This window comes from Catharus ustulatus, chromosome 2 (genome assembly GCF_009819885.2).
Source record: "Catharus ustulatus isolate bCatUst1 chromosome 2, bCatUst1.pri.v2, whole genome shotgun sequence".
Taxonomy (NCBI): Eukaryota; Metazoa; Chordata; class Aves; order Passeriformes; family Turdidae; genus Catharus; species Catharus ustulatus.
Genome location: NC_046222.1, coordinates 30,864,831 through 30,890,836, shown reverse-complemented (window position 1 = coordinate 30,890,836; position 26,006 = coordinate 30,864,831). Strand labels below are relative to the sequence as shown.

The following is a 26,006-nucleotide window of genomic DNA, read 5'->3' as shown; positions in this document are numbered from 1 at the left end:
AGAGAAAAGAGGCTAAAAGAGCCACAGAAAATAGCCTTGGAGAAGGGAAGAAACAAGCTGAAAAAGTCTCAGGAGAAAGAAGAGAAGCTGCTGAGATGCCATGAAATTTGAAGGAAGATTAAAACAGCCCCAGAAAATCTAGGCAAGCTTCAGGAAAAGGGGCTGAAGGGTGAGTGGGATATGAAACAAGCAGCAAGACTGAAAGTGCTCCGAAGTCTCTTCAGTGAGAGGAAGGAAGAAACTGAAAGACAGTTAAAGCAGCTTTGGAGAGGCTAGGAAAGAAGTGGAGAGGTTGGGAGAGTCCCAGAGAACAGAATAGCCTCACAGACACTGAGAGATTAGAAGAAAGCCTGAAAGAGAAGAGAAGAAAGAGAAGAAAGTAGCATAAAGTCTGCAAATGCGAAGGATAACAAAGATTAGACTCAGAAAGGTGAAAAAAGGTAGGCAAGAAAGTGACCCAGAGATCATACAGTAGCCTTGGAGAGGTGAGAAAATACAGCAGAAAGACTGAAAGAACCTTCAGAGAGCAGAGAGTAGCTTCACAGAGACCAAGAAAAGAACAGATGTTAAAAGAGTCCAAGGAGGGCCCACAGTACCACTGGAGGGCCACAAAAGGAGAGACACCAGAAGAACCCCACAGCATGCAGAGGCAAGCTAATTTAGGGCATCCTTAGGGCAAGCTAACCCAGTTAAGCTGGAAAGCCCATTAGAAAACATGCTCTTGTCCTTGTTTTTCAAAGTAGAGGTCCATTGCCATAAAAGCCAAAGCTGTGTCTGCAACACTGGCTGTGCAGTCAGGTCTTAACCCATGGGTTGGGGGCTCTCCTGCCCGAGCCTTGCCTTTCCACTGGCAGGACCAAGGAGAACAGCACCTGAGCTCCAGTGCCCTGTAGCCACTCTTGGTTTGCCTAAAGTCTCCCTTGACAGTAACACTGGTACCCACATGGAGGAGCAGGGCAGAGGAACAGCTCAAAGTGCAGACTTGCCTTGGTGCTCTCTGCAAAAGCCCCAAGTCCTCCCTCCCTGCAATCAGGAGGTCATGCAAGATATAAACAAGGTCAGTAGATGGGTGCCTCTGTACCCTGTAGAAGGAATCTCCAAGCACTGTCCCAGCACTGCCTCAGGTATGGTGCAGATGGAGTTGGCTGTGGTGCATCCCTTGGCAATTCACAGCATCCTGAGGTAAACGGTGGAGTGGTGAGTACATGGATTACAGCTCGGATGCATGTGTGCTGTGCTGTGTAGAAGCCCGACTGTGTGTACACCAGAGAGACTCTGGAGATTTTCTTTTCTCAGTTTGTGGCAGGTTGACATTCACCCACAGCTAAGCACCACACAGTATCTCACTCACTCCCCCCTGAAAACCACAGCAGGATGGAGAGAGCAAAAGTGAGAGAACTCACAGGGTGAGATAAATATAGTTTATTAACTGAAGGAAAGAGGAAAGGGGAAAAAAAAACAGTAATGCAAAAGCAGGTTGATGCCCAGTCAGTCTCTGAGCAATGGCTGCCTTCCCAAAATCCCTCTTAAATTTATTTTACTGTACAATATTGTAGAGCATACAATATCATATGGGTCACTTTAGGTCAGCTGTCCTGCTTGTGCACCCTCCAAACTCTCAAATACCCCTGAGGGGGACTGAGTGGGAGTAAGAAAAAGCCTTGATGCTGTGCAAGCAGTGCTCAGCAATAGCCGGAACACAGGGCTTGCTTTAGTCACAAATCCTAAATGCAGCACCATACAGTCTACTACAAAGAAAATAAACTCTATTCCAGCCAGACCCCAGTACACTCTTAAACATCACTTGAGTGGTGGTGGATGGATAAATCATGAGGATCAAGAGAGATGTGGAATGCAATTTTGCCTCTTCTTCTTATGAATGCCTCCAGACTTCCCAGATAAACAGTCTCCCAACCCCAGTTTGCAGTGTGGCAGTCTCTGATCATCTCAGTCTTGCTCACCACATTCCCCAGACACAGAAGAAACTATGGATACTTGCTTGTGCTGCCTAATGTAACTGGGCTCAAAAGTACAGTAATTTCACGAATACAAGCTGCACCATTTTCACCAAAATTTTGGTGGAAACCCGGATTTGCAGCTAGTACTCTGGGGCGGCTAATATAATAACAATATTCTAAAAGCTGCCAACATGGAAGTGAGAGCCCACAGCAGCCCCAAGCCAAGCTGGAGCCCGGCCAGCCCCGGCAGAGGTGGGAAAGCCTGGCAGAGGCAGGGCCAGCGGAGCAGGGGGTGGGTGGCAGAGCCTGAGCCTGCAGGGTGGGGGAGCCTGGCAGAACTGGGGCTAGCAGTGCAGGGGAGCCGAGCAGAACCGGGGCTAGCAGCGTGGAGAGCCCAGCAGAACCGGGGCTAGCAGTGCAGGGGAGCCTGGCAGAAGTGGGGCTAGCAGTGCAGGGGACCCCAGTTGCGCAGGGGAGCACGGCAGAAGCGGGAAGCCCGGGGGGCGGGGCTGCCCGGCGGCACAGGGAAGCCCAGCAGAACCGGGGCTAGCAGCGCAGGGGAGTCCAGCAGAACCAGGGCCAGCAGTGTGGGGGAGCCCAGCAGAACCGGGGCCAGCAGCGTGGGGGAGCCCGGCAGCGCGGGGGCCTGCAGTGCTGGCCAGGGCGAACAAACGCGGCGGCGGCGCAGACGGGAGGGGGTGCGAGTGAGCCCGGCGGCGGCAGCGGCAGCACCGCCCAGCTGGCCCCAAGCGGCCCCACCCAGCCGTAGCGCCGAGCTGGGCCACCCTGCCCCGTCGGCAACCATGAGCGGGTCGAGCCTGCCTGGCCCCGCCCCGAGCCAGTAAACCCCGCTATGCCGCGATTCTGCTACTAACTGGCAAATTTGTGAAAGTTGCACACGGATCCTTGCTACAAACAAAAGTGTGGCTAATATTCGGGTGCGGCTTTTTTATTGACAAAGACATCAACGTTGTCGACGCACCGGGAGTGCAGCTTATACTCCGTGCGACTTGTATTCGTGAAATTACTGTACTCTGCAGATGCTCCTCTTTCCTCAGAGATAGTCCAGCCCAGCATAGGCAGCAAAGGTGGACAAGCCATTCCTTACATAAGTGTTATTCACTAGGAGGTGAGGTGGACAGGGATGCCATATCCAGTCATTGAACAAGGTTGCAAATAACCCTTCATCCTTTCCTAGGTTGCAATGAGTGGTGGGAGAGGAATGCATCAGGCTACAGATAAGTCTTTTTTCTCTATACAGAGAACTAATGTGTATATTCAAATCTCAGGCTGACGGAGTCCATTGCAGGCATGTACATAGAAACAAACATTATGCACACTCCATACAGGAAGGTGTTAGGGGGTAGGCTTTTTCTTTCTTTTTTTCCTTTCTTTCTCTCAGGTAATTTTCTCCTCATTTGTTTCTTGGAAGAGGGTGAATGAAAGAACTTATGAGACAAAAGACCTAGTTGGACATATTGGAATTCCATTGAAATGGTCCTGGGGGGAGGAGGGGAGAAGGGGTGCAGTTGCAGAAGAAGGGTTGCTAGTAGCTGGGTAGTGAGGTCTCTGGCTGGGGGGTTTCTCTTGGGAAATGCAGAGATACTGTGGAAGGTCAGGGAGTGGACTGAGACTTGGCTGGGGGTCAGGGGCTGGATTCAGCCCCCTCTGCTCTCAGTGATTGGACAGGAGAGCAGTCGCTTGTGGTGTGGGGAGTGGGCACCTGTGTTTCCCTAGATAGGGCTGCACTGTGGTTTGCTACAGACCAGCTCACCCTGCCTGCAGTGGCAGTGAGAGCTGCTGCTCCATGTAAGTTTTGCAAGGGGAGCCGTCTCCCCTCTTTCCCCCTCGCTTGAGTTGCCATTGCCGCGAGGAGAAGCGGCTGAGCCGGTGCCACAGCACCCACAGCACGGGGGAGTCACTGCACCCACCCTGCCCGGCTGGGAGCCAGCAGCTCCCCTGTCAGCAGTGAGCGGAACTGCACCGAGGTGAGCGTGCCTGATCTTCAAGAGAAGGCTGGGACTGCAGTCCTGGTTCTGCTTTTTGCTGCTGTCGTTGTGATTGTTTGTTTGCCTTATTATATATGTTTTAGTAAAGAACTGTTACTCCTTTTCCCTTATCTCTGCCTGAAAGCCCTGTTATTTCAAAGTTTTAATAATTTGGAGGGAAGGTGGTCATATTTTCCATTCCAGGAAGCTTACTGCCTTCCTGGTCAGATATCTGTCTCTGGACATAAGGGAAGTAGGGTGATGAGGGAAGTTCAGCCATTAGAACAACACAGAGGGAGCAGCACTGCAGGGTCATTGAGAACCAGCCCCATGCAGCTGTTCATGTATCATACCTGAGAAATTGTGCTGGTGCTAGCAGACTCACTGGTTTTGAGGTTATCTCATTCTCTGACTATTTCACTCAGGTAAACAGTCATTATGCAATGCTGCAGTTAGCAATGTTGTGCTAGCCTAGAAAAGGTAGGAGGCAAAAATTAGTGCAGGTATTAAAGCGCTCTTCCTCGTGGGTTTTCTATGTTCATCTCTAGAGAGAAACAAACAAACTAAAAGCTCTCTGCTTTCTGCAGCTGCTATCAGTGCATCTATTTGTATTTAAATTCTCTTAATGTCAGCTGAAGATGTGGAAACTTCCTGAACTCCTTCTCCTTGTAGAAAAAAAACTCCAAACAAAACCAACAACAACAACAAAAACCCAAACCCCAAACAAACAATCCAGGGATGGTAGAGCTCATTCTACCCATACAAGGAGACAGAAAAAAGGCAACTGGAAATTTTAAGCAACCAAGTAATGGTGAAATATTGGATATGAGAGTGAGACAATAGGGGGGAAAAAGAACATCTAAGGAATGTGAAAGAAAAGTGAAAGGAGACAAGGAAGTCTCTTAGATGTGGGTTTTATTCTCCATTAAGGGGAAGACCATGTACTGCTTGGGACAACGGCTTTCAGTCAATATGACCAACAAAAAAAAAAAAGGCATCAAAGAACTGAGATGTTCCCAGATCTTTTCCATCTCCCAAAGAGAGTACAGAATACGCATTGCTGGGGAAAGCACAGCAGGAACAGGGCTAGAAAAGGCTCTTCTAGCAAACAGAAGGATACAGTAGGAGATTCAGGTTAAGAAAAATCAGCAGACACATCTAACAGTCGAACAACAAATCAATAGGATGAAGATTTTAAAGGAAAGAATGTAAAATAATATTCTTCTACAGTTTCCTCCACATCTCAAGATCAATTCCATATTTGAGGTGGACAGCCATAGACTCCAGATGTGATGCTCTGTAATAAGCAGAGTATTTCCTCAATCTCTTCTCTTGATTCTGGGCAAATGCATTTGTGAGTGTACAAGTCTGTGGATACCACAGGGATCACATGCATCCTACAATTTCCTTTATGCTGCAATACACATGCCCATCATAGAATCTTGAAGTTTTCTGAAAAGTTGCAAGACATTGTCAGTATTTTCTTTTCATGGCACAGTCATTGTACTGTTATGGGGGGTCTTGGGAGGCATGTAGCGTTTATATTTTATTACTTTTTTGGTTGTTCTGTTTGGTTTTTGCTTACTTCCAGGCAATACTGGCAGAATTATATGTCATTATCATTTACATTATTATTCAGTTGCATATATGTAACATTACACTGATTATTAAAAATTAATCTACTGTGAAATGGCAAAGACCAAACAATCACCCACTTTCCCCTCTTGTTAAATGTATAATGGCAGTTTATGTTCCTTGGTTTTTCTTAGTTAATACATTCAAGAGCAGAGAGCAGCTCTTCAGAGGGATACAGACAAGCTGGAGGAGTGGGCTCAGAGGCACCATTTGAAACTGAAAATGGACAAAGGCAAAATTCTGCACCTGGGACGAGATAACCCCCAGCAACAATATGGGTTAGGAAATGGGTGAGCAGCTATTCTGAAAAGTCAAAGTGGTCCTGGGAGATGGAAAGCTGGATGTGATCCCACAGTGTGCCCTGGAGGCAGTGGGGGACAATTGCACCCTTGGCTGTAAAACAGCACAACCATATTCAGGATCTCAAAAGAAAGGAATACTAGGATTTTTTAACCCCATCTAAAATACTGCAACCAGTTTGAGGCTCATTAGTTTATGAAAGGCTGATAAAATTGATCAGCTGGAATAACTTCAGCAGTGGAGCACCAAGACAGTCAGGAGGCCGGAGTACTTGTCCTGTGAGGAGAAACTGATGGACCTGGACTTGGTTAGCCTGGAGAAGGCTTGGGTGGGAGCAACTAACTGCAGTCTTCCAACAGAAGATTCCTTCTGCAGAGGTTAAGAAGACCAGGCCAGGCTCCTCACAGTAATGCATGGTGGTAGGCTAAGAAGCAGAAGGCTTAATCTGTAATGAGAGGATACAGGGAAAATTTTTTCACACCGGTGACAGTCAATCACTGTCTGGAAGAGGTTGGCTAGAGAGGTTGTGTGGTCTGTATCCTTGTACATTTCAAGACCTGACTGGATACAGTCCTGAACAAAATGACCTGATCTCATAGTTGACCCTGATTTAAGTAGGAAGTTGTGCTAGATCATATGATCATAGAATGATTTGGGTTTTAAGAGACCCTAAAGATCATCTAGTTTCAACCTCCCTGCCTTGGGAAGGGACACATTCTACTGGACCAGACTGCTCAGAGCCATACCCAACCTGTCCTTGAACACTTCCAAGGACAGGTCACAATGAGGTCTCCCTGGAACCACCCCTTCTCCAGGTTAACAGCCCCAACTCTCTCAGCTTGTCTATGGAAATGGGGTGCTCCAGCCCTTTGTACACCTTTGCAGCCCTCCTCAAAGACAACCAAGGTGCAGTCCAACTTGAATCCTCTTTTAATCCCCTGTCTGATACAATTAAAGAAGCACTATCCTAGGGTAATTGACTAATTCCCCTCTGCTTCAGGTAGCTTTTACCAGCTTGGAGACACTGTGCCTGTTATTTTCCTAGCCAGGGAAAGGCACTGCCCAGAAGACTGAGGGAACTCACCTCACAGGGTTACACTGAAAGGAGAGAGTCAATGTGCAAAAGTTGCAATGCAACAAATTCTGGAACGGACAGAAGGACAAAAGCTTCTTGCCATTGAAAACAGTTTAGCAGACATGCCTGGAGAGGAAAAAAAAAAGTTTGAATGAGTAATTGAGCAACATGATCTAGATTTTAAGTTAGGCCTGCTTTTGTAAGGAGACTGGATTAAAGAACTTCATCAGTCCTTTCAAACCTAAATTCTTCCATGACCCTACAATTTATGTACCTGACAGTACCAGGGAGTTCTCTCTTTCACTTCCATTTGACCATTCCCTGTGAGAATGGGTTTGTAACTCAAGCCATGTGGCCAAACCTCTCCGCTTTCTGTGTTTTTGCTGCTTGAAGTATAGGCTGATGAGAATCAATTAATGCAATTATGTCTTCTTCAGACAGGCTGTTAGTTTGCACACAGTACATCACATATCCACGGAAATCTTTGGATTTGAAAGATTTTATGCTGTTATTGCCATAAAGAGTCTGGCATTAGCCAGTTTCCAATGAACATAGTCTCATAACAGGCTATGTTTTCCCTGCAATGAAGATATTCTTATCTCAAGAGAGGTTTATGCTCCATTATTAATTATCAATCTAAACATACAAAGAAAGGGAAGAAACTCACAACAAAAATCTCAACTCTGTCCCATGCTTCAAGGCATAGCAGTAGACACCTCTTTAAAACTTTTGGCTGCTAGAAAGCTTTGCATTGTGCTACTGTAACTACAAATACACAAATTCTGCAAGAAGCATGACCCTTATTTTAAAAATACACAACAGACAGCAATGGCAATATAAATAGATGATTCAAAGAGGACTACATTAGACTTAAAGCATTATCAGCATCTTTCCAATTAAAGAAAAAGATGTTCCACACACATTCAGCATCTAAGGTGGTAACAGAATCCTTCCTTGCTTCTAGACTCTGTATAGATCCATAAAGCAACACAGGATATGTCAACAAACTTCATGTGCTTTCCAACAATGTCAATACAAATAACATACTTGAAAAAAGATGGCTCTACTTCCAGAAAACTCCTTTATTCCAGAAGCATAATGTTCATGCCAGTGAAATGTCTCCAGTGTTTCATCATAGGCTGCTTCACTTTTTAACTCAAATAAATAACCTTTTCCAACTCTGTATTCAGAGGCAAGGTCAGCACACCCAGAATCTGGATAAACATCCTGTTGACACCCCCTCAGAACTGGAGGAATTAATTATTTTCACTCCACCTGTGTTGTTCTTGGCATGCTGCTCAATGAAAATCCTTCACTGTGGATGTGCTGCAATGACTGCACACATGTACGAGGACAGTCTGTGTTTTTTCTGGCTGACTGCAGAGTGCTGTAGCTGGTATCACTGCCAACTTCTCCACCCAGCAACTCCCCTCCTAGACTGTCTGCACCAAAGGGCTGGGGTGGGCAACGCTCAGCATTGGGGCTTCTCTTACTAACTGGTTCGAGAGCTGCTGCTGCTTCCATACCTCATTGTGGCATAAAGTTGCTCACAGGCCCGAGCACCTGCAGGAGCCTCTTATTGCTGCTCTCTGCTCTGTGTGACCTACGCCGTGCACGGTGTGATGGTCACATCTGCTGCTGTGCCTGGCACCAGCACGGTGTCACAGCTCTGGTACCACAAGGGACTGATACCAGTACTGGTACTGGAACTAGGACTGGGACTGTTACTGGTACTGTTACTGGTACTGGAACTGGAACTGTGACTGGCACTGATCCTGGGACTGGGCCTGTTACTGGTACTGTTACTGGTACTGGAACTGGAACTGTGACTGGCACTGATCCTGGGACTGGGCCTGGTACTCACACAGCTACAGGGACAGGTACCTGAACAGCTATTGATACCAGAATTGGAAATGGGATTGATACTGGTACTAGTACTGGTGCTGGTACTGGTTTTAGTACTGGTGCAGATACTTGGACTGGTTTTGTAACTGGGACTGATGCCAGAACTGGGACTGGGACTGGGCCTGGGTCTGGTAAAGGCACTGGGACTGGCACTGGCACCGAAGTGGCACTGAAACTGTCATTGGGCCTGGTATTTGTACTGGTACAGGTACTTGGATTGCTATTGGAACTGGGACTGGTGCTGGAACAAGCACTGGTGCTCAGATTGGAACTGCTGCTGGTACTGGCACAGGCAGTGGTATTGATACTGGAACCAGGCCTGGTACCGGTATTGGTACTGGAACAGGTGTTTGGACTGGCTTTGGCACTGGGACTGGAGCTAGAAGCGGTGCTGGGGTTGGGGCTCTGCCGCTCCAGCAATCCGCCCTGACCCTGCCGTACAAGAACCACCACAGCCGCAAGCCTCCCGCCCTGGGCCCTCCCCGCCCCCTCAGCGCGTCACCACAGCGCCTCCACCTCGCCCCGCCCCCGCCTTCATTTGTATGCCCGCCCCCGACGGGCCAATGGGGCGCGGCCACCGAGGCGCTGGCCCCGCCCCCGCGGCCGCCGGTAACGGAAGCGCCGGGAGCGGAGCGGGCTCCGCGCGCCCGGCCCGCGCGGCCTGCGGGAGCGCGCCCGGTGCGCGCTGCCGCTGCGGTGAGTGCGGGCGGGGCGCACCGGAACGGCCGCGGCCGCCGCCCCGAGCCCCGCGCCGCGCCCGAGCCCCGCGCGCCCCGCCAGGCCGCCGCCCGGCGCGCCCCGCCCCGCCCCGCCGCGCCGCGCAGCGCGCTGCCAGGTTGGGCACGGGGGTGGGAGGGGTCGGCCACGGCTTGTGTGGGAGCGGCCTGCGCGCCCGATGGAGGGGTAGCGGCTCTGTGCTCGGCTCGGTCGCCGGGCCGTGCCCTTGAGCGCCAATGGCTTCAGCCCTGGAGGGTGCGGTTACGGGTGCGATTGCGACGGTGGTTCCCGGCAGCACGGAGCGGGTGGGTGGGGGCGCAGGTGGGAAGGGCATTGTCATTCCACGGTGTGTCCCGTGCTGGTGCTAATGCTGGTCCTTCTCGCCTCGCCTCGCCTCCCAAGTCCTGAGGGCTCTCCTCAGGCAAGGCTCCTCATCAGGCGTCGTGTTCTCTAAGGAAGAGCCGGAGATTCCTTTGGCAGTGCCTGTGTTCCCAACAGGGTGCTGTACCAAGTCGGTGTTCGTAGGCAGAAGAGCCTTTGGCAATAAAGCACCATGTGCCAAGTGAAGCAGGCGGCGCCGGAATCCAGACAGAGCAGTTAACTGGGATGCTGCTGTGTTTGTTATTATCCAGGTGGTGCGACCCTGGCACAGGTTGCCCAGGGAAGCTGTGGATGCCCCATCCCTGGCAGTGTTCAAGGCCAGGTTGGATGGGACCTGAACAGCCTGGTCCAATGGAAGGTGTCCTTTGCCCATGGCAGGGGGATCGAAACCAGATGGTCTTAAAATTCTCTTCTAGCCCAAAGCATTCTGTGAGTCTACACACTGTAAAACATGCATATCAGTTGAACATAAACTACTTCTGGAAAAGAGAGGAAGTGCATTGCCAGTAAAGCAGTAAAGCCATTCAGTCTCAATGCACAACAAGTGCTGTTCTTGTTTAGGAGGATGTTTTTGCTAAGAACTTTGTTTAATTTGAGCTGTTCTTGTGGCTCCTGGACCGGTAGAAACAGTGCTAATAATGGGAGTTGAGACCCTTCTCAAAATGCTACCTGATGCCTATAAATGGTATGCACACGATTTTGAATTAGCCAGTAATTCCTTCAAGCATTTTGAATTTGTGTCACCTTTGAGAACAGTTCTCTTGTTTTTATGGCTTTACATATTCATGCCTTCAGGTCTTTCCTCCATACTTCTAAAGTATCCTGGAATCTACCTGCTTACTGTAGACTTTATGACAAGGGTAATAGATGTGGATTGAACATAAGATTTTTGAAAGCCATGAGAATAACTATCTCCTTAGTAAATGGTTTATTCTGGAGGCCGAGATGGCCCTGGAGGACTCTTAAGTGTGTTGACAGGCACAGATGATCATGCCTTGTGGGCTTGTGAAGGCATGTCCTCTTGTTCAAATGACATCATTGATTTAATTGATCAGAGTCAAGGCCCTGAACTGAGGGAGGGAGCTGAGGTCTGACCATTTTAATGGGAACATGAGAAAACAAAACATTACTAAGAAAAGCCTAAATTGCTTTCCTCAGCTTTGAAGAAGTGCAGAGTACTTCTCTCTGCCTGCTCTCAGTAGGATAGAACATAGTGAAATACTTATCCAAGAAGAAGAATCAAATCTCTAAGCATGTAGATTTTTGTAACCGTTTGGAGCTTTTGGTTATTAGAGTACAGCCTCTATCTGTTATCACAAAGAGGATTTTTTCAGATTTTTTTTTTTTTCAAACAGAAAAGACATACAGCTAGCTTGGAAAAAATGGGGGGATGAAGGATGGTGCTAGAAGTGCCTCCTGCTCTGAACTGCTGCCCCAGTAGCACTGGCCAGAACAGGGATGCCTACTTTTAGTCTCCAGTATTTGTCTTCTTCAGGTCTCTATTTTTCCTGGGTTGAAGTGACCAGGAAACAAGTGAAGCATCCAGGATACTAACTGCACATTGTTTGATTTGTGCTGGAGGGTGTTGTTTCACTTCTTGGAAGAAAAAGTGAACTTGAGGACATATTTAGGAAGAGTGCCAAAGTATTTTGCTTAAACAGTTAGAGTGGATGAATTTCTGACCTTTTCTGGGAGTGGGGCAATTTTTTTTTCTCTGAAAGATTCCCTGAAATTTACTTAAAATTTTTCCTTGGGGAAGTTGTTGCAGAAAGTTGACACATTAGGAAATATATGCAAATAGAGGTGAGCACTTTCAGAGTTTTCAGAATTTTATTGATGAACAAAGAATGAGCTGAATTCTGAAAGGGACTGTTCTTCTAAAAGGTATTCTGGCATAGCTCTTGATAGGCTTAAACTTGTCTAGCTGCTTTTTGAACTTTCATAAATTTGCAGCATGTACACCATACCATGGGAAGAAATTCCATAGGTTGCCGTCTGGTTCATGAAGTGTTTCTTTCACTTACTTTGAACTTGACATGTGCAACCTTTGATAGGTGTCTCCCCTGTATGTCAGAAAAAAATGTGATTCTTTATTTCCTATTTGGTTTTGTCAAGATTTTGTAGACCTGTGCTATATGCTTTCCTCAGTTCTTTTTCTTCCATCCTTCAGAACCCCAGCTGTGGTAGGCATTGCTTGTGTGGGAGCCACTCTTGCTTTTGGTGTGAACTTTCTCTGTAAATACAGGTACAGAGTACCAGGAATTTTACTGTCTTATTTTTAAGTGGGTGCCTTAGGGGAAAAATTCTTCATGCAATGGGAAGGAATAATCTGTGGTCTTCTTGCACAGTTAAATAATTTTATGCTTTGTCTTAATTTTAATTTTTTTTCTTACAACTTTTGATTTCCAGTCTTATTTGTTCGCAGCTGGTGAGTACCTAGTAGATGTTTCCATCAAACTGTTGGATGTAACCCCAACACCTCATTCTTAAGAAGAAGGAATGTAGAGCCTGTTGTATATTTCTGAGTGGCCTTGATGTTATAACCATCAATATGAAGTTTAGCACCTCTCCTTGATCACCTAAAGCTCTTGTCTTTACTGTCATGCTCTACAGACAATTAAGAGAATTTTGAAATTGTTTAACTAAGTTAAAGGATAATACTGCATAATTTGCAAGTTAAGAATTTTTTTCTGGAAAAGAAAGAACAGATCTGCCCTCAACCTGATAGGATTTTTTTTTTTTGTTATTGCAAATACACTTTAATTTGCTTTTTTTAGAAATTTCTCTAAACTTTTTTGTGTGTATGTGTGTGACTGTTTCAGGAAATGCTTCAAGGACCATCAGAAGATGTGTTCGCAAAGATGGAAAATTCAGTTGAAGACATGGATACCTCCGATACCCAGTGGGGCTGGTTTTATTTGGCTGAGTGTGGTAAATGGCATATGTTTCAGGTAAGTACCTGTAAAGTTATATTGGGTCTGATGGATTCCATACATCAAATTACCTATGGCTGAGTTTGTATTAATGTGCTTTTTTTTTTATTTTGAAGACCGACTCAAACAGTCACTGCTCTATTAGCAGTGAAGATATTGAAAGGAGTTTCCGAACAGACCCTCGTGGATCTCTTTCTTTTACCACTGCAAAGTTTAACTACACACTGGATTTTTCAGGTATGTGGCTTTACAAAGAGTAAATTTAAACAATAGAAGGTCTCAGATAGACCAGCACATTTGTTCATTCAGCAGGTTATTGTCTTCATATCTGCTGCGAAAGCATGATTAAGAATGTCTTCTTTACTGGAAAGTACATGGGAGTTTTTAGATACAACTGTTCTGTTGCATTTTTTGTGTAGTTTATTAATGAAATAGCATGTTTTGTTTAATAGTACTCTGTTGTGTTTGTACTGCTTGCTTCAGCTGCGGTGGCATGTAGGATACATCTCTTGAACCATTTTTCTTTAATGTGCAGCTGCCTGCAAGCTTGGAAAACCTCTTCCATTCAGTCTATATAAGAAACATTGCAAGGAAGGAGGCTTCCTGCAAAATACTGGCATCAAAGTGATTTAATAATTCAACAGGTAGTTGAAGCCAGTTCTGTCCTCAGAATAACAAGGAGATAGGCAAAAGGATTTACCAGTAGATTGTAAAGATCTCGCTTATGGTGTTCTTGTAAATGACAGAGTATCGCAAGTTTCTAATGTGTCTAACTAATTATAAATGTAATCTGTTTTTTGTCAAATGTGTGTTCTAGTAACTTTTTTTTTAGTTTTTCTATAGATGGTTTATTTTCTGATTAAATTACAAAAGAGCTATATGCTTAAATACAGGAAATTAAGGAAATAAATACATATTCCAATAAATGTATTCAAATTTCAAATATTTCAAGTACTGAGAGTGGGAACTGAGTAAAACAGCAATATACTGTCAGTAAAGTGGCATCTAACAATACAAGGAGTTTTGTACTTACTTGTCCTGAAATGTCTTTTTATAAAAAAATACGTTTTGCATCCAGAATAAAAACACTATAAGCAAATGTTAAAGAACAACTTTTATGTTACTCTCTTTAGGTCATGATGTCATACACTAAGGATTGTGTATTTTTTGTCATCCCATTCAAGTCAGTGGAAGTTTTGCTTGTGATTTATTTGGGCTGAATGTTAGATGAGTATTTTAAAAAATAAATGTTTTGTGTGTTTAATATTTGGACATTTTACCAACTCATATAAATTGTAATGCATTTAGAAATATTTTTTGAAAATGCTGATTTGTTACTTGTTGAAATAGGAGTTCCTCTAAAGTAACTTAGAGTGTAGTAACATTCTTTAAAAAAATTACACTTAAGTGTTTCATATGCTGTACATGAGTCCCAAAAATTTCATCCTAATTCTTGTTTTATGCTCAGTGATGAAGCAAATCAACCTAACTACCCTTAAACAGCGTCCAATAAAGCGAGCTCCCTTTGCAATAAATTCATTCAGGTAAGGAAATAAGAGGAAGACTCCTTATTTTTCTTTTATTCCTGATTCTTCTAAGTAAAATGAAATAAAAGTGTTTTATCCTCATTGTTTATATTTATTTTCTTTTGGAGTCACTTGCTCTGAGTACGTTTTGAATCAGAATTGATGCAGGGAAGCAGCACCAAAAAATGGAATCCATCAATTTAGAAGTATTATTGTAACAGCAAAAAAAGATTGAGTTATATCTCATGTCTATATTTTACTCATTTACTCTAAAATTACTTGGAGTCTGAAAAATAGTGTTGTAACAATTTTTTTAATGAGTCTAACTGCTTTAAATTGTCAGTTTCGTACCATTTGATCAGTCATTAGATGTAAAGCTGAGCTCACTAAACAATAAACTGAGCTATGTGATGTTACTACCACAGGTGAAATTGAGTACATGGGATATGTGGGGTTTTTTCACCAAATAGTTTCTGAAAAAAAATTCAGTTCTGAATTGTTGTGTGGTTATACATTAAAAAAAAATTGTCATTTGTCATAAGAAATGTAGTAACCATTTGTTTACTTGACTTCCAAGAAGACCTGTGTTTTTGAAGCGTCAACATTTTTTTCAGTAGGTATTTACTAAATAGTGCGTACAATGATATGGCAATTTACCTTATTTTTTGAATAATTGCATTCAGTACTCTTATTTCCATGTGGTGACATTCTTTACTTTCAGGAGATTCCTGCTTTTAGTCCCAGTTTTAAGGCTTAAGAGCTTCTATGTATGTAGTACATGTGCTTAAACCACTCTTTTAGTATAAACTTTATGGGAGTTTGCTTTTTTTGCGTACTGTGTTGTTTGGAGCAGGAGTTTGACAAGAAGAAAATGCCTCATGTCTTTGAAGTGATGTGCTTTTACCTTTTTTGTTTGAAGTTTCATCTGTGAAAATGAGGCTATCCCTATGCCTTCACACTGGGAGAATGTAAATACTGAGGAGCCATACCAGGTAAGAGTTGGTATGCAACTTGGTCAAAAATATGTGACAATGAAATAATGCATTGAATTGAAATCGCACTAACCTCTTTTTTTCCAGCTTATTCCATTGCAAAAGAAAACAAATGAATATAATGAAGTTTCTAGTCTCTTTGGAAAAACAATGGATAGCCACCGAATTAAAAGAATTAAGAGAATACAAAATCTAGACTTGTGGGAGTTTTTTTGCAGGTGAGATTATTTCTAAAACCAACAGTTTTAGGATTGTTAATGGAGAAAACTTTTAAGTCACGCAACAGAAATATGTTTAACTGTTTTTATTATTAACGAATTTTTTGCTGCTTTTTAACTTATAAAAATTTTCTTATTTGTAATTTCTCTTTATTCAAAATTTAATTTTCAAGAATGTGTAACTTCTACAGGTGCAGAAATGTAATACTTGTAGAAATGCATTAGATAAAGCTGTAGCACAGATAATGTATTTAAGATGTTCAGAATATCTGTGTGGTAGATGCTCATGATCCTTACAGTGAAGTAAGGAGTTGAAAAATTAGCTTTTTGTAAAATGATTCCTTGAAAGGCTTGTATTATTTTAATTTTTACTGAACAAAGCAAATAAATATTTCAGTCTTGTTGAATTTCTCAATTTTATGAAGCATAGGGCAGAATTAAATGTCTAATAAACACATATTCATGCAATTTCTTTTAAGTTTAATGTGCTACAAAATCTTGTTCTGAGTTCTTGGCTTTTCCCTCTTTATATTGTGCTGGCCTGGAAGAAGTAGGAAGTGTCCAGTTTTCTGTCCACATTTTTTTTTGGTGTCAGTCTTAAGCAATTGTACTTGACAAATTTATTTATTTGAGTATTTTGTAGGAAGGCGTACATATCATAAGATTTAAGATTTTTGCATAATTAAAAAATCTAGACTAAGTTAAAGAGTGAGGAAATAAGTAACCAGATGTATACTAAAATCTTGCCTAAATTACATGATTTTTTAAGGATATGTCATTTATTGTTAATTTAGTGCTACATCATTAACATGTGTGAGGAAGTGAAATTCCTTGCATATATTAATGGTTAAGAGTTATTCTACTTCTGGTTACATTTCCTTTTTTTCTTGGTGGAGTAAGGAAGGGCGTCAGCAGAAATGCTGCCTTGGACTTCCAGAGGTCAAACTTCAGGTTGTTCAGGAGGCTGTTTGTTGACAGAGTCACTTGCAAGGTAGTCCTGAAGGGCAAAGGAGTCCAGGGAGGCTGGACTCTTGAAGAGTGAAATCCTGAAGGCTCTGGAGCAGGCTGTCCCCATGTGCTAAAGACAAGTAGTTGAGGAATAAGATCATCCTGGCTGAACAGAGAACTTTGGCTGCAATTCAGACAAAAAAGGGTGTTTATGACCTTGGGAAAGAAGGTGCAGGTAACTCAGGCGGAGTAAAAGATACTGAGATGTTTTGCAGGGAGAAAATTAGAAGGACCAAAGACCAACCAGAACTTAATTTGGCCACTGCTGTAAAAGACAGTAATTTTTTTTTTTAATAAATCATCTACAAAAGGAGGGCTATGGAGAAACTCCATCCTTTACTGGATGGGGGGAAACATAGGGACAAAGGAGATGAGGGAAATATTGAGGCAACAAAGGCATTAATAGTGAGACCAGCTATTATCTGTGCGCCCAGACCTTGAGCTGGTAGACAGAAACAGAGAGCAAAATGCAGCCCTCATAATTCAAGAGAAAATGGAGCCTGCTACTCCACACAAGTCTATGGGGACGGATGGAATCCTCTGGAGGGTACGAAGGAAGCTCACTGAGCCACTTTCAACCATTTACCAGCAGCCCTGGCTCACTGGAGAGGTCCCAGTTGGCTGGAGGTGAGCAAATGTGATGCCCATGCACAAGAAGGGGTGGAAAGAGGATCCAGAAACTACAGACCTGTCAGGCTGAGCTCAGTGCCAGGAAGGGTCAAGGAACAGCTCATTCTGAGTGCCATCACACAGCAAGTGCAGGGCAACCAGAGGTCAGGCCCAGCGAGGATAAGTTTGGGAAAGGCAGTTCTGCTTGGTGACCAACCTCACCTCCTTCTATGACAGGGTGACCCACTAAGTGGATGAGGGAAAGGCTGCAGTTATTTTTTATCTGGATTTCAGTAGAGTCTTTGACACTGTTTTCCCACAACATTCTCCTAGAGAATCTGTCTGCTCATAGCTTGGACAGGTGCACTATTTGCTGGGTAAAAACGTATCTGGATAGCCAGGCCCAGGGAGAGGTGGTGAATGGAATTACATCCCCCAGGTCTCAGTGTTGGGGCCCATCCTGTTCAATATCTTTATCTGGAGTCTGGACAAGGAGATCAAAGGCACCAGTCAGTTTGCAAACAACACCAAGCTAGGTGGGAGTGTTGATCTGCTGGAGGGCAGGAAGGTTCTGCAGAGGGATCTGGACAGATTGGATTCATGGGCTGAGGCCAGTAGCGTGAGGTTCAATATGGTAAAATGCCAGGTCCTGCCCTTGGGTCACAAGACAGTGCTATAGGCTTGCACACATTAGTGAAGAAATTATTGCCTGGTAGTATATTACAATGAAATAGGTATTCCAGCATCTCAAATTCACAGGTAGGAAGTTGACATCAAGTAGGAAAGTGAAAAGGGAATGATGCTTAGTCTAGCATCTCAGTTTGGAGTTTTATTGAGGAGTACAAGAAGTAAAAAAGGTGTTGGTCAGTGAAATTGCTGACCAGTTTTAGAAAAAGCTTATGTGTTTACATAGGTACAAAGAGCATGTCTCTGGGTGTTTCATTTTGCTGTACGGTTTGCCTTTTATTGAGTGAATTGGCTGAACGAGAATTTTCACAGTGCTGACTGAACTTAATTTTGTTGAACTGGATTGTCTTGTCATTGCCTGTGGAAGGTGCTAAGATGATGCTTTTAAGAAGAGTTGGGGTCCTTGATTTCTGTTCCAAATCACCAAAGTGTCCTGTTGTGGCATTTCTGCATTCTGCACAACTAGCTTGCCAGTGTGCCCAGTATATTCTACTGCTTAGGAGGAACAATTGGTACTTAAACTTTTATGATTTTGAAAAAGTGTTTTGTTTAATTGATAAGGGATTACATTTGATCATTGCTTGAATGAGTATTTGCATCACTGTAGTGGTCAGAAGACATTTGCCTCTTACAGTAGTTCCCGTATTAATGACAATTCTAAATTGACTTTATGAAATGAAGTGGTCAGAGAAAGTAAAGGACTGTTACAGAACATCTTTTGACAATTGATTATTCACTTTTTCTATAAATTTGTTCCATTCCGCTGTTTCGAGAGAAGTTACTTGAGGCTACATTTATATATTGTCAGAGATCAACAGCCAGCGACAGAGACCTGCTGATTGAAGAAATTTCAGATGTTCAGCATAACTAGCCTTTAGATTAGTTTTTCTGGTTTGCCTAGGTAACAGTGCTTGATAATCTACCAGCTTTGTTATCCCTTCCACCACGCATGACATTAAAGAAGGTGAAGGAAACAAAATGTGTAAAATTACTTTTCTTTTAAAGATACATGTGCAGAAAATGACCACACTGAAACTAATAACACATGAGCAATGTCGATAAATTGGTGTAGGAAGACCTTTTTTCCAAATCTTAGACTATGTCAGAAAATAGTCTTACAGCATTGAGAAATGTTTGATTTCTAAATAAGTACCTTAAGAATTCTGACCTGTTTAAAAGTTAGTCATCTAGGTACTTGTAAAGTAGAATGTATTAGATCTGTACCGTCAAGCAGTGTTCTTTTCACAGTAGTAATTCAGTTTGTTTGTACAACTATTTATTTATTCTGTGCTTATTTATGTATTTATTGTGTGTTTTCTGTAGGAAAAAAGCTCAACTGAAGAAGAAAAGAGGTGTCCCAACGATTAATGAGCAGATGCTGTTTCATGGCACAAGTAATGAATTTGTAGAAGCAATATGTATTCATAATTTTGACTGGAGAATAAATGGGATGCATGCTGCTGTGTATGGAAAAGGTAAGTATTGCTGTCACATGCAACAGTGGTAAAAGTTAACAGCTCAACATTAAGTGTTCCCTGTAGTGTGTACTTTGTGATGCATGCCTGATGTGTACCCAATAGCTGTTTATTACAGCTCTGTTTTTATGGCAAGTGTAATTAAGGATGTAGTAAGGAATGTAATTGTCACAACTGGTTGGTAGGGCCAGGGAGCATGGGGAAGGGATGCCCAGCAAAGCAGTGTTGATCACAAGAAAATCTGATAAAATGTTAATACTAAAAATATTTGGTCATATTGTCATAATATAGCAATTAATAACAAAAAAATGGATTGCTAATGAACATAAAAGAACTGCCGTTTTTCATCATCTTGATAGCTATGCTCTGGTAGTCAAGCTGTCATGGTAAGGACGTCATCAGATTTTCTATGTTTTGTATTTGAAAGGGACCTATTTTGCAAGAGATGCCTCATATTCCAGCCATTTCTGCAAAGAGAGCATGAAGCATGGAGATACTTTCCAGATTCATGGTGTGAACCTGCAGCCTCATCTGCATAGACCAGATAAAGTCATGTTTCTTGCTCGTGTATTGACTGGTGACTATATCGGCGGTGATTCAAAATACATGAGGCCTCCTTCAAAAGATGGAAGCTTTGTGAACTTGTATGACAGCTGTGTGGATAACACCTGGAACCCAAAGATCTTTGTCATCTTTGATGCCAACCAAATCTACCCCGAGTACTTAATAGAATTTTGTTAAGTTTGAACTGAGTATTGTTTGTGGTTTTTTGATACTTTTATTCCTTTTGTAAAGACATCAACATAGAAACATGATGCATGAAACAGAGGTGAAAGAAAAGCTGACACACATTTGTGGAGGAGGGAAGCTATTTAACAGAGGCTGGTGAGCTATTTTTAAAAATCTGTAAAAAGCTGTAAACTTTACTAATGCATTTTTCAAATATAGAGACTATTACAAATCTGAAGTTGCTTAGTGAGCCTTAAATATATTGGTAAGTTTTCAAGGGCAAGACTTATGTTTTGATTTTCTGAAGTATATTAAAAGTGGTAGAAATATGCCTCTAATACAGTATGCATATGATGAAACTAGTCTTTTATAAAGATTGCCTATAAACATAAATTAAGAACAACAACAGCAAAACCCCAGGGGAGATGGCTACACGTGTGTCTGTGTGTCTGTGTGTGTCTGTGTTCTGTAGTACGTTACTTTGTTTGAAGATCTCTTAGTTTGGATTCTAAATCTAAAAAAAAAAAAAAATCTACAGCTCCTTCATCAGTTTCCTCCAGATAAAGTTCAACAAAGCTGTCAGGTTTAATTTTATGTACATTTTACTGTAAGCTTCAGTTATATACTGGGAAAATAACAAAGCCCTTTCAATAGGATTTGACCATAGGTTTTGCTGGAAATGAGGCTCATAAACTTGTGGTTGTTAATTCTTTGGTATGGAGCTGTTGGGCTCACTGTTGGGATACCGACAGTGCCATACACCTTTCTCAGGTCTTATCCTATGGAATTTTTGCCAACTCATTAGAGTATTCATGTGCTACTGTGATTCCTGTCTGGTCAGAGTTCAAGACACATTCAGTGGTCATATATTTGGTTTTACTGAAGACAATGTTTAGATTAACTTAACTGGAAACAATACAGTTAAACTAACAAGGAAAATTTCACAAGATGCAATCCTTTAGTTTTTAAATACTATAATAGAAAGCTTTCAGTTACAGTAGACGGGGTTTTCATAACTGGTATGTCTGTAAAGTTGAAGAGTATTTTTCACATGTAGAAAGAGGAAAAGAAACGATATTTGGGTAAAGAACAAACCTGAGTACCTAAACACATGAAGAGGCTGAGGAAGGGGCTATTACAATGAAATGCCCTGTCATGTGAAACAATTTGCTATGGAATTGTGTCCCTAGTTGTCTTTGTTACAGGACCTAAGTAGCACTAATGGACAAAGTTGAAGTTGAAACCTTTCCAGGCTTTTTCTTTGGGTATGGCCAGTAACAAATCCCTGTAGAATTGGTATATAATTGTTGCAGATGTGGAATGGTTTGTGCTGGTTTGTTACAGAATTGTTAATGAACTTTTTTGATCAAAGACTGTGTTTAAAATGCCTTGCATTTAAAGGCACTGCAGCTGCTGCCATGATCAGGTCTGCTCAGAGTCATACTAAAGCAGTGGAACTGGAAGCAGAAGATGGCAACACATCTGGCATTGTAACTGAGGACACAAATATCTCCTGAGTGCTGTTACTGTTGTCTGTCAGTGGATCTTGCACAAGTTGTGTATCTGTTTCTATTTGTAATTTCATGGCAATTTTCTTGTCCCTAAACCATTTAGGGCTAAAATGCATTTTCCTTTATTTTAGGAAGTATGATTTCTGATCCCAGTTGGGAACTCTAGGTTCCACTCTTGTAGGTATGATTTGTGTTTGATTCACTGCTATGCTAGCTCTGCAAAAGGCACTTTGTTCCCCACATTGTATGAAACAATAGCAAATCACGCAGGGAATTTGTGTATTACTGAATCCTTTTTATTATTACACAGTATTCTACAGAGCATACATTTTATGAAACTAACAAATACATGTGCTGTTGTTCCTTTTATTTTGTCTTTTATTTCTTCTGAAACTGATGTTTTTTGTTAAGAAAACAGAAGTTTCTTTTTTAGCACCTCATGATGGACACAAAGTACCACAACCTTTACTGATCTCAAAGACTTTTCTGATTGATTGTGCGGTGGTGTCTTGTTTACTGCTTAATTTTAATTGAATGGCACAAATCTTAATCCTACTGCACAATGGAAGTTTTACCTCTTCTTTCAGTGTTCAATGTGTTCTGCTTTTTGTGTTGATGAACTTTGTTATTGAAGATGTCTGTGAAATAATCGTCCTTTCTCTGGCAAGGGGAGAGTGATTATTATTGCAAGCAAAGTCCAGAACTGTGCAAGTAGCCAATACAGGAAATACTTGGACTTAATAAAAGGAACAGTGAGAAAGAAAGGGAGGAAAATTATTTCTTGGCCTTTAGAGTGTTAAAGAAAAGGGAACTTGGTGTGATTTTGGGGAAGGAAACTTCTATTTTCTGTTACTGTTTCATGTAGTGAAACTTTGTTCTCCGTTTTGGTTTTGCACCTGTGCAAGAGAGCATGTTATTCTCTTAGGCATCTTGATCTGAGGTAGAGCTTTCTTACTAAATTATTCTTGTGGCAGAGTGTTTTCTCATGCTCACAGCACTTCGAGATGACAAAAAAAAAACATCAACTCATACTGGCCTCCTGGACCAGCTTTGTTTTTTACATTTGGTGTGTACTCAGTTATTGCTGAATGGATCTCATTTCTCATTTCATCCAGAGCAGTTTGGAAGAGTGTCTGTCTGCATTCCAGTTCTTTTACAGGGTCAGTTTGCACAAACTCTTGTTTTTAAGTTAGAATCCAAAGGGAGAAAAAAGGAATACAGCTCTGGTTTTTAATAGATGTCCCAGTACACTCTCATCCAACCTACATGTGAAATACATAACGTGCTGGCTGGAGTTGGTGACTTAAATTCAAGAGTACATTGGATGCCAGTTCAGCTGGCAACTTGAGGACAACTCTCACCCTTTTTAAACCTTTATCAGCACAGACGATCATAGCAGGAAGGGTCAAGTGTATCTGTGCAGTCTACATAGTGGAAATTACTTTCAGGAAGATGAGCACGTCAGTCTTAAAATTCCTGTGACCTAAATGTCCATCAGTGTTGTTACTATTTTTAGGCACTGTCCAAAACAGCAGACTCACTAAACAGCACAGGCCTGTGCCAGTATAGCCATCTACTCTTCACAAGTCACAAAAAATACTATGGGGGCTGACAGGTGGAATACTTTGCCCCATTTTAAAGCCAACTCACCTCTCTTACACTCCTCTCTGTTGAGCCCCTTTGTTGTCCTTGACTCTGCCTTCCCCTTTTCATCCCCCACCCTATGGGTATGTACAGCTCCATTGATTTCTGTACCCCTCGCAGTTTGATTCCCCAGTAATATTTCCAAAGTCCAGGATGAAATAAGCTTTCACACACTCTTAAATGCTCTTATCAGTTAATTTGACTGGCTAAGTTTGGTTCTCCTCACTGCCTCCCTTATCATACCAGCCAGATTTATTCCTACATGTTCTTGTTCTTGACTTCCTCCTTTTCTTATAGTCCCTGTTGTGTCAGAAAAGGTAGTAGAGGAGTAGTCACTCTCCTTCCACATACTCATACAGATAATTGTGCCACATAACACGTCCAGCAATTTTAGTGCCACGTTTGTCCTAAGCTGGGGATTTAGTTGGAGAGGTCACATTTCATTCCTATGGTAATGAATAGGCAAGGGACAACCAAGGTGAACAACACCAAGACTGGAAAGTTGCATATTGGAATGGATTTTTTAATTGTAAAGGGCTCACTTGAATGTACAGACATAGGAGAATATTTGGTGTCTCTTGCAATGAGAGAAAAAAAGATTGCAGTGTAGTGGAGAGTGTAATTATGGGGAAAGGACCTGTTCAGACAGTAATCAGTTCCATGGAATACCATAGAATTAAATTAATTTCTCTTCCTTGTGTGCTTTGAGCTGTTAAGAGTTTGATACTGCTGTCATGTTAAGCATTGCAAACCAGCTGGTTCTGACTGTTCTGCACACTTAATTGCAGACAGTTGAAGATTAATTTACTGCTACTACTTTTAGAGTCTTTTGCAAAAGAGATTGTGACTCCACTGCTAGAAATAAGTCTGAAGCTATGCTCTTCTCAGCTATTGACTTTATTAACTAGAGATGTCATTCATTTTTGTATTTGTATGTTGTCTACTGCCTTTGAACGTCTTTGAGGTGTTTTTGTTTCGGTATTTTCCTTTCTAGAAAAACATTTTACAATTAGAGAAGGATGAAAGAAAAATAAGAAAGGATAAATGTATCAGCATTTGGAAGCGGCTGGGTCCTTGTCTAGTGCCAATCAAGAAGGCAGGTAGTGGAAATGACATTATGTTTCCAATCTGAAGCCAAGATCAGTTACATCAATTCCTGTTTGTCTTCCAACCAATAAATGCCAAATTTAATTTAAAGGGAATGAAATCATACTGAGACCAAAAGAAACAACCTCAAATGTTTCTTATCTTTGCTCAGCTTCTTCACTGATACAGTTTTCTCCCCTTGGACTCATAAAGCAATGTAATATATAAACCGACAGTGAGTGTCTGACTTGTGTTCAGGTTTCAGGAACAAAGTAAAGCCTTGGCCTGGTCACTTTTGAGCTGGTGAAAGTTGTCCAAGAAAGTAATACCAACTGAGAACAGTTGTTGCAAATAACCCTTTCAAAGGATGATTGGATGTTGGATTCACTGAGTTATTGTCTATGTATTAACTGGGGGGATTACTTTTAAAAGACTTCTTTTATTAAGGGACTGGTTGACACAAATACTATCATCACAGATTTTATTTTAACACAGCTGTTGAAAATACTGTAGTCTGACAAAGCTCTATTAGCTAATCACTGGATGTTTATGAGAATGACTTAAATAGCAGCTCCAGACTGGTATTTTTTGTTTTGATTTTCATTTTTAGTATAAGAAATATGATCCAAAACAATGGGATAAGACAAGGACAAGAGATGGAAAAGCTGGAGGCAGAGGGGAATCAATGAGAGAAAAATGGTTACATAAGTGAAAGGGTTGTATGAGTGTGGATGTGCACTGGGCTGGGGAGTGATGCGAGAAGGGGAGAGAACATAAAAATATTGCTGCTTTAAATGTGTCCTTTAGAATTTTTAAGCTCAGCTATCATACTGATGATCTTCCTGGATGTTTAGTGATGTCTATATATTCCCAATGGGATGGAGTACTGGATGGAGAGCGATGGGACTTGTAGTCATATTTTCATGTCTTTTGACATATTGTGAGGAGACCAGTCTTTACAGAAGTGGTGTACAAGTGATACAGAGCTGTCAAAAGGGAGAGGTGTAGCTGCAGCACCTCTTCTGAGCACTGCTGCAAGGAATGGGGGATAGCAAAGTGCTGCTGTAAACATAACTGGTTGGCTTTTGGCTTCTCATGGGCCACCATGCTTCCTGAAATATCCCCACTCCAGTGACATTGCATACATCTTGTCTTTGCATCTCTTCTGTGGCAAGTGTGTGGTATCATATTTACTGTGATTACACTGATCACTGTAGTGTGACAAAAGGAGCGAAAAGGTTATGGTTTGCATTAACAAATTGGAGAAAACTGCTATTGCTCTAAATTGTCTGCTCCATGAAGCAATTGATTTCTGGAAAGAAACTGTATTCTGTTACATTAGGTATTGCAATAGATCTCTAGGTTTTTGACCTTTAGCTGCTATGGTGGTAAATATGACTGATTTTCAAATTTTAGCTTGTAAGCCTGTGGTGTTTCTTTGTAAAAAACAAGTTTCTATCAAGCATGCTCATAAAGGGGGTGAGTTTCTGAAAGTTTTTCTCTGATGCACAAAATCCCTCACTGAGCAGAATTTAATAGTCTGTCTATGAGAATTTCATTCAGTAAGACAATATACAGTAATTTCACGACTATAAGGCGCACCCTTATGACTAAAATTTTTCCCTAAAC

General features: G+C 42.1%; 1 protein-coding gene across 5 annotated transcripts; it reads left to right on the top strand.

Annotated features, from left to right (window-relative positions):
- Positions 1–9,514: 9,514 nt before the first annotated feature.
- On the top strand, positions 9,515–22,424 carry PARP11 (poly(ADP-ribose) polymerase family member 11). 5 transcript variants are annotated; one of them, XM_033051941.2, is made up of 9 exons: positions 9,542–9,557; positions 12,130–12,204; positions 12,782–12,910; positions 13,009–13,129; positions 14,361–14,436; positions 15,338–15,410; positions 15,498–15,628; positions 19,256–19,407; positions 19,835–22,424. In XM_033051941.2, exons 3-9 carry the CDS (start codon positions 12,785–12,787, stop codon positions 20,146–20,148), a joined length of 993 nt encoding a protein of 330 aa, XP_032907832.1. In that variant the 5' UTR covers positions 9,542–9,557; positions 12,130–12,204; positions 12,782–12,784; the 3' UTR covers positions 20,149–22,424. The 5 variants fall into 5 exon arrangements, with proteins under 5 accessions (XP_032907833.1, XP_032907832.1, XP_042634947.1 ...); XM_033051942.2 differs by lacking the exon at positions 12,130–12,204 and having other exon boundaries at positions 9,515–9,557; XM_042779013.1 differs by having other exon boundaries at positions 9,543–9,557; positions 12,130–12,910.
- The last annotated feature ends 3,582 nt before the right edge of the window (positions 22,425–26,006 follow it).

What these genes read in the sequence shown, in the direction of transcription:
- PARP11 (XM_033051939.2), top strand. Translation starts at nt 9,815, where the DNA reads ATGGCTTCAGCCCTGGAGGGTGCGGTTACGGGTGCGATTGCGACGGTG. An exon ending in GTAAATGGCATATGTTTCAG is followed by an intron (nt 12,911 to 13,008) that starts GTAAGTACCTGT and finishes TTTATTTTGAAG; the next exon opens with ACCGACTCAAACAGTCACTG. An exon ending in CTACACACTGGATTTTTCAG is followed by an intron (nt 13,130 to 14,360) that starts GTATGTGGCTTT and finishes TTTTATGCTCAG; the next exon opens with TGATGAAGCAAATCAACCTA.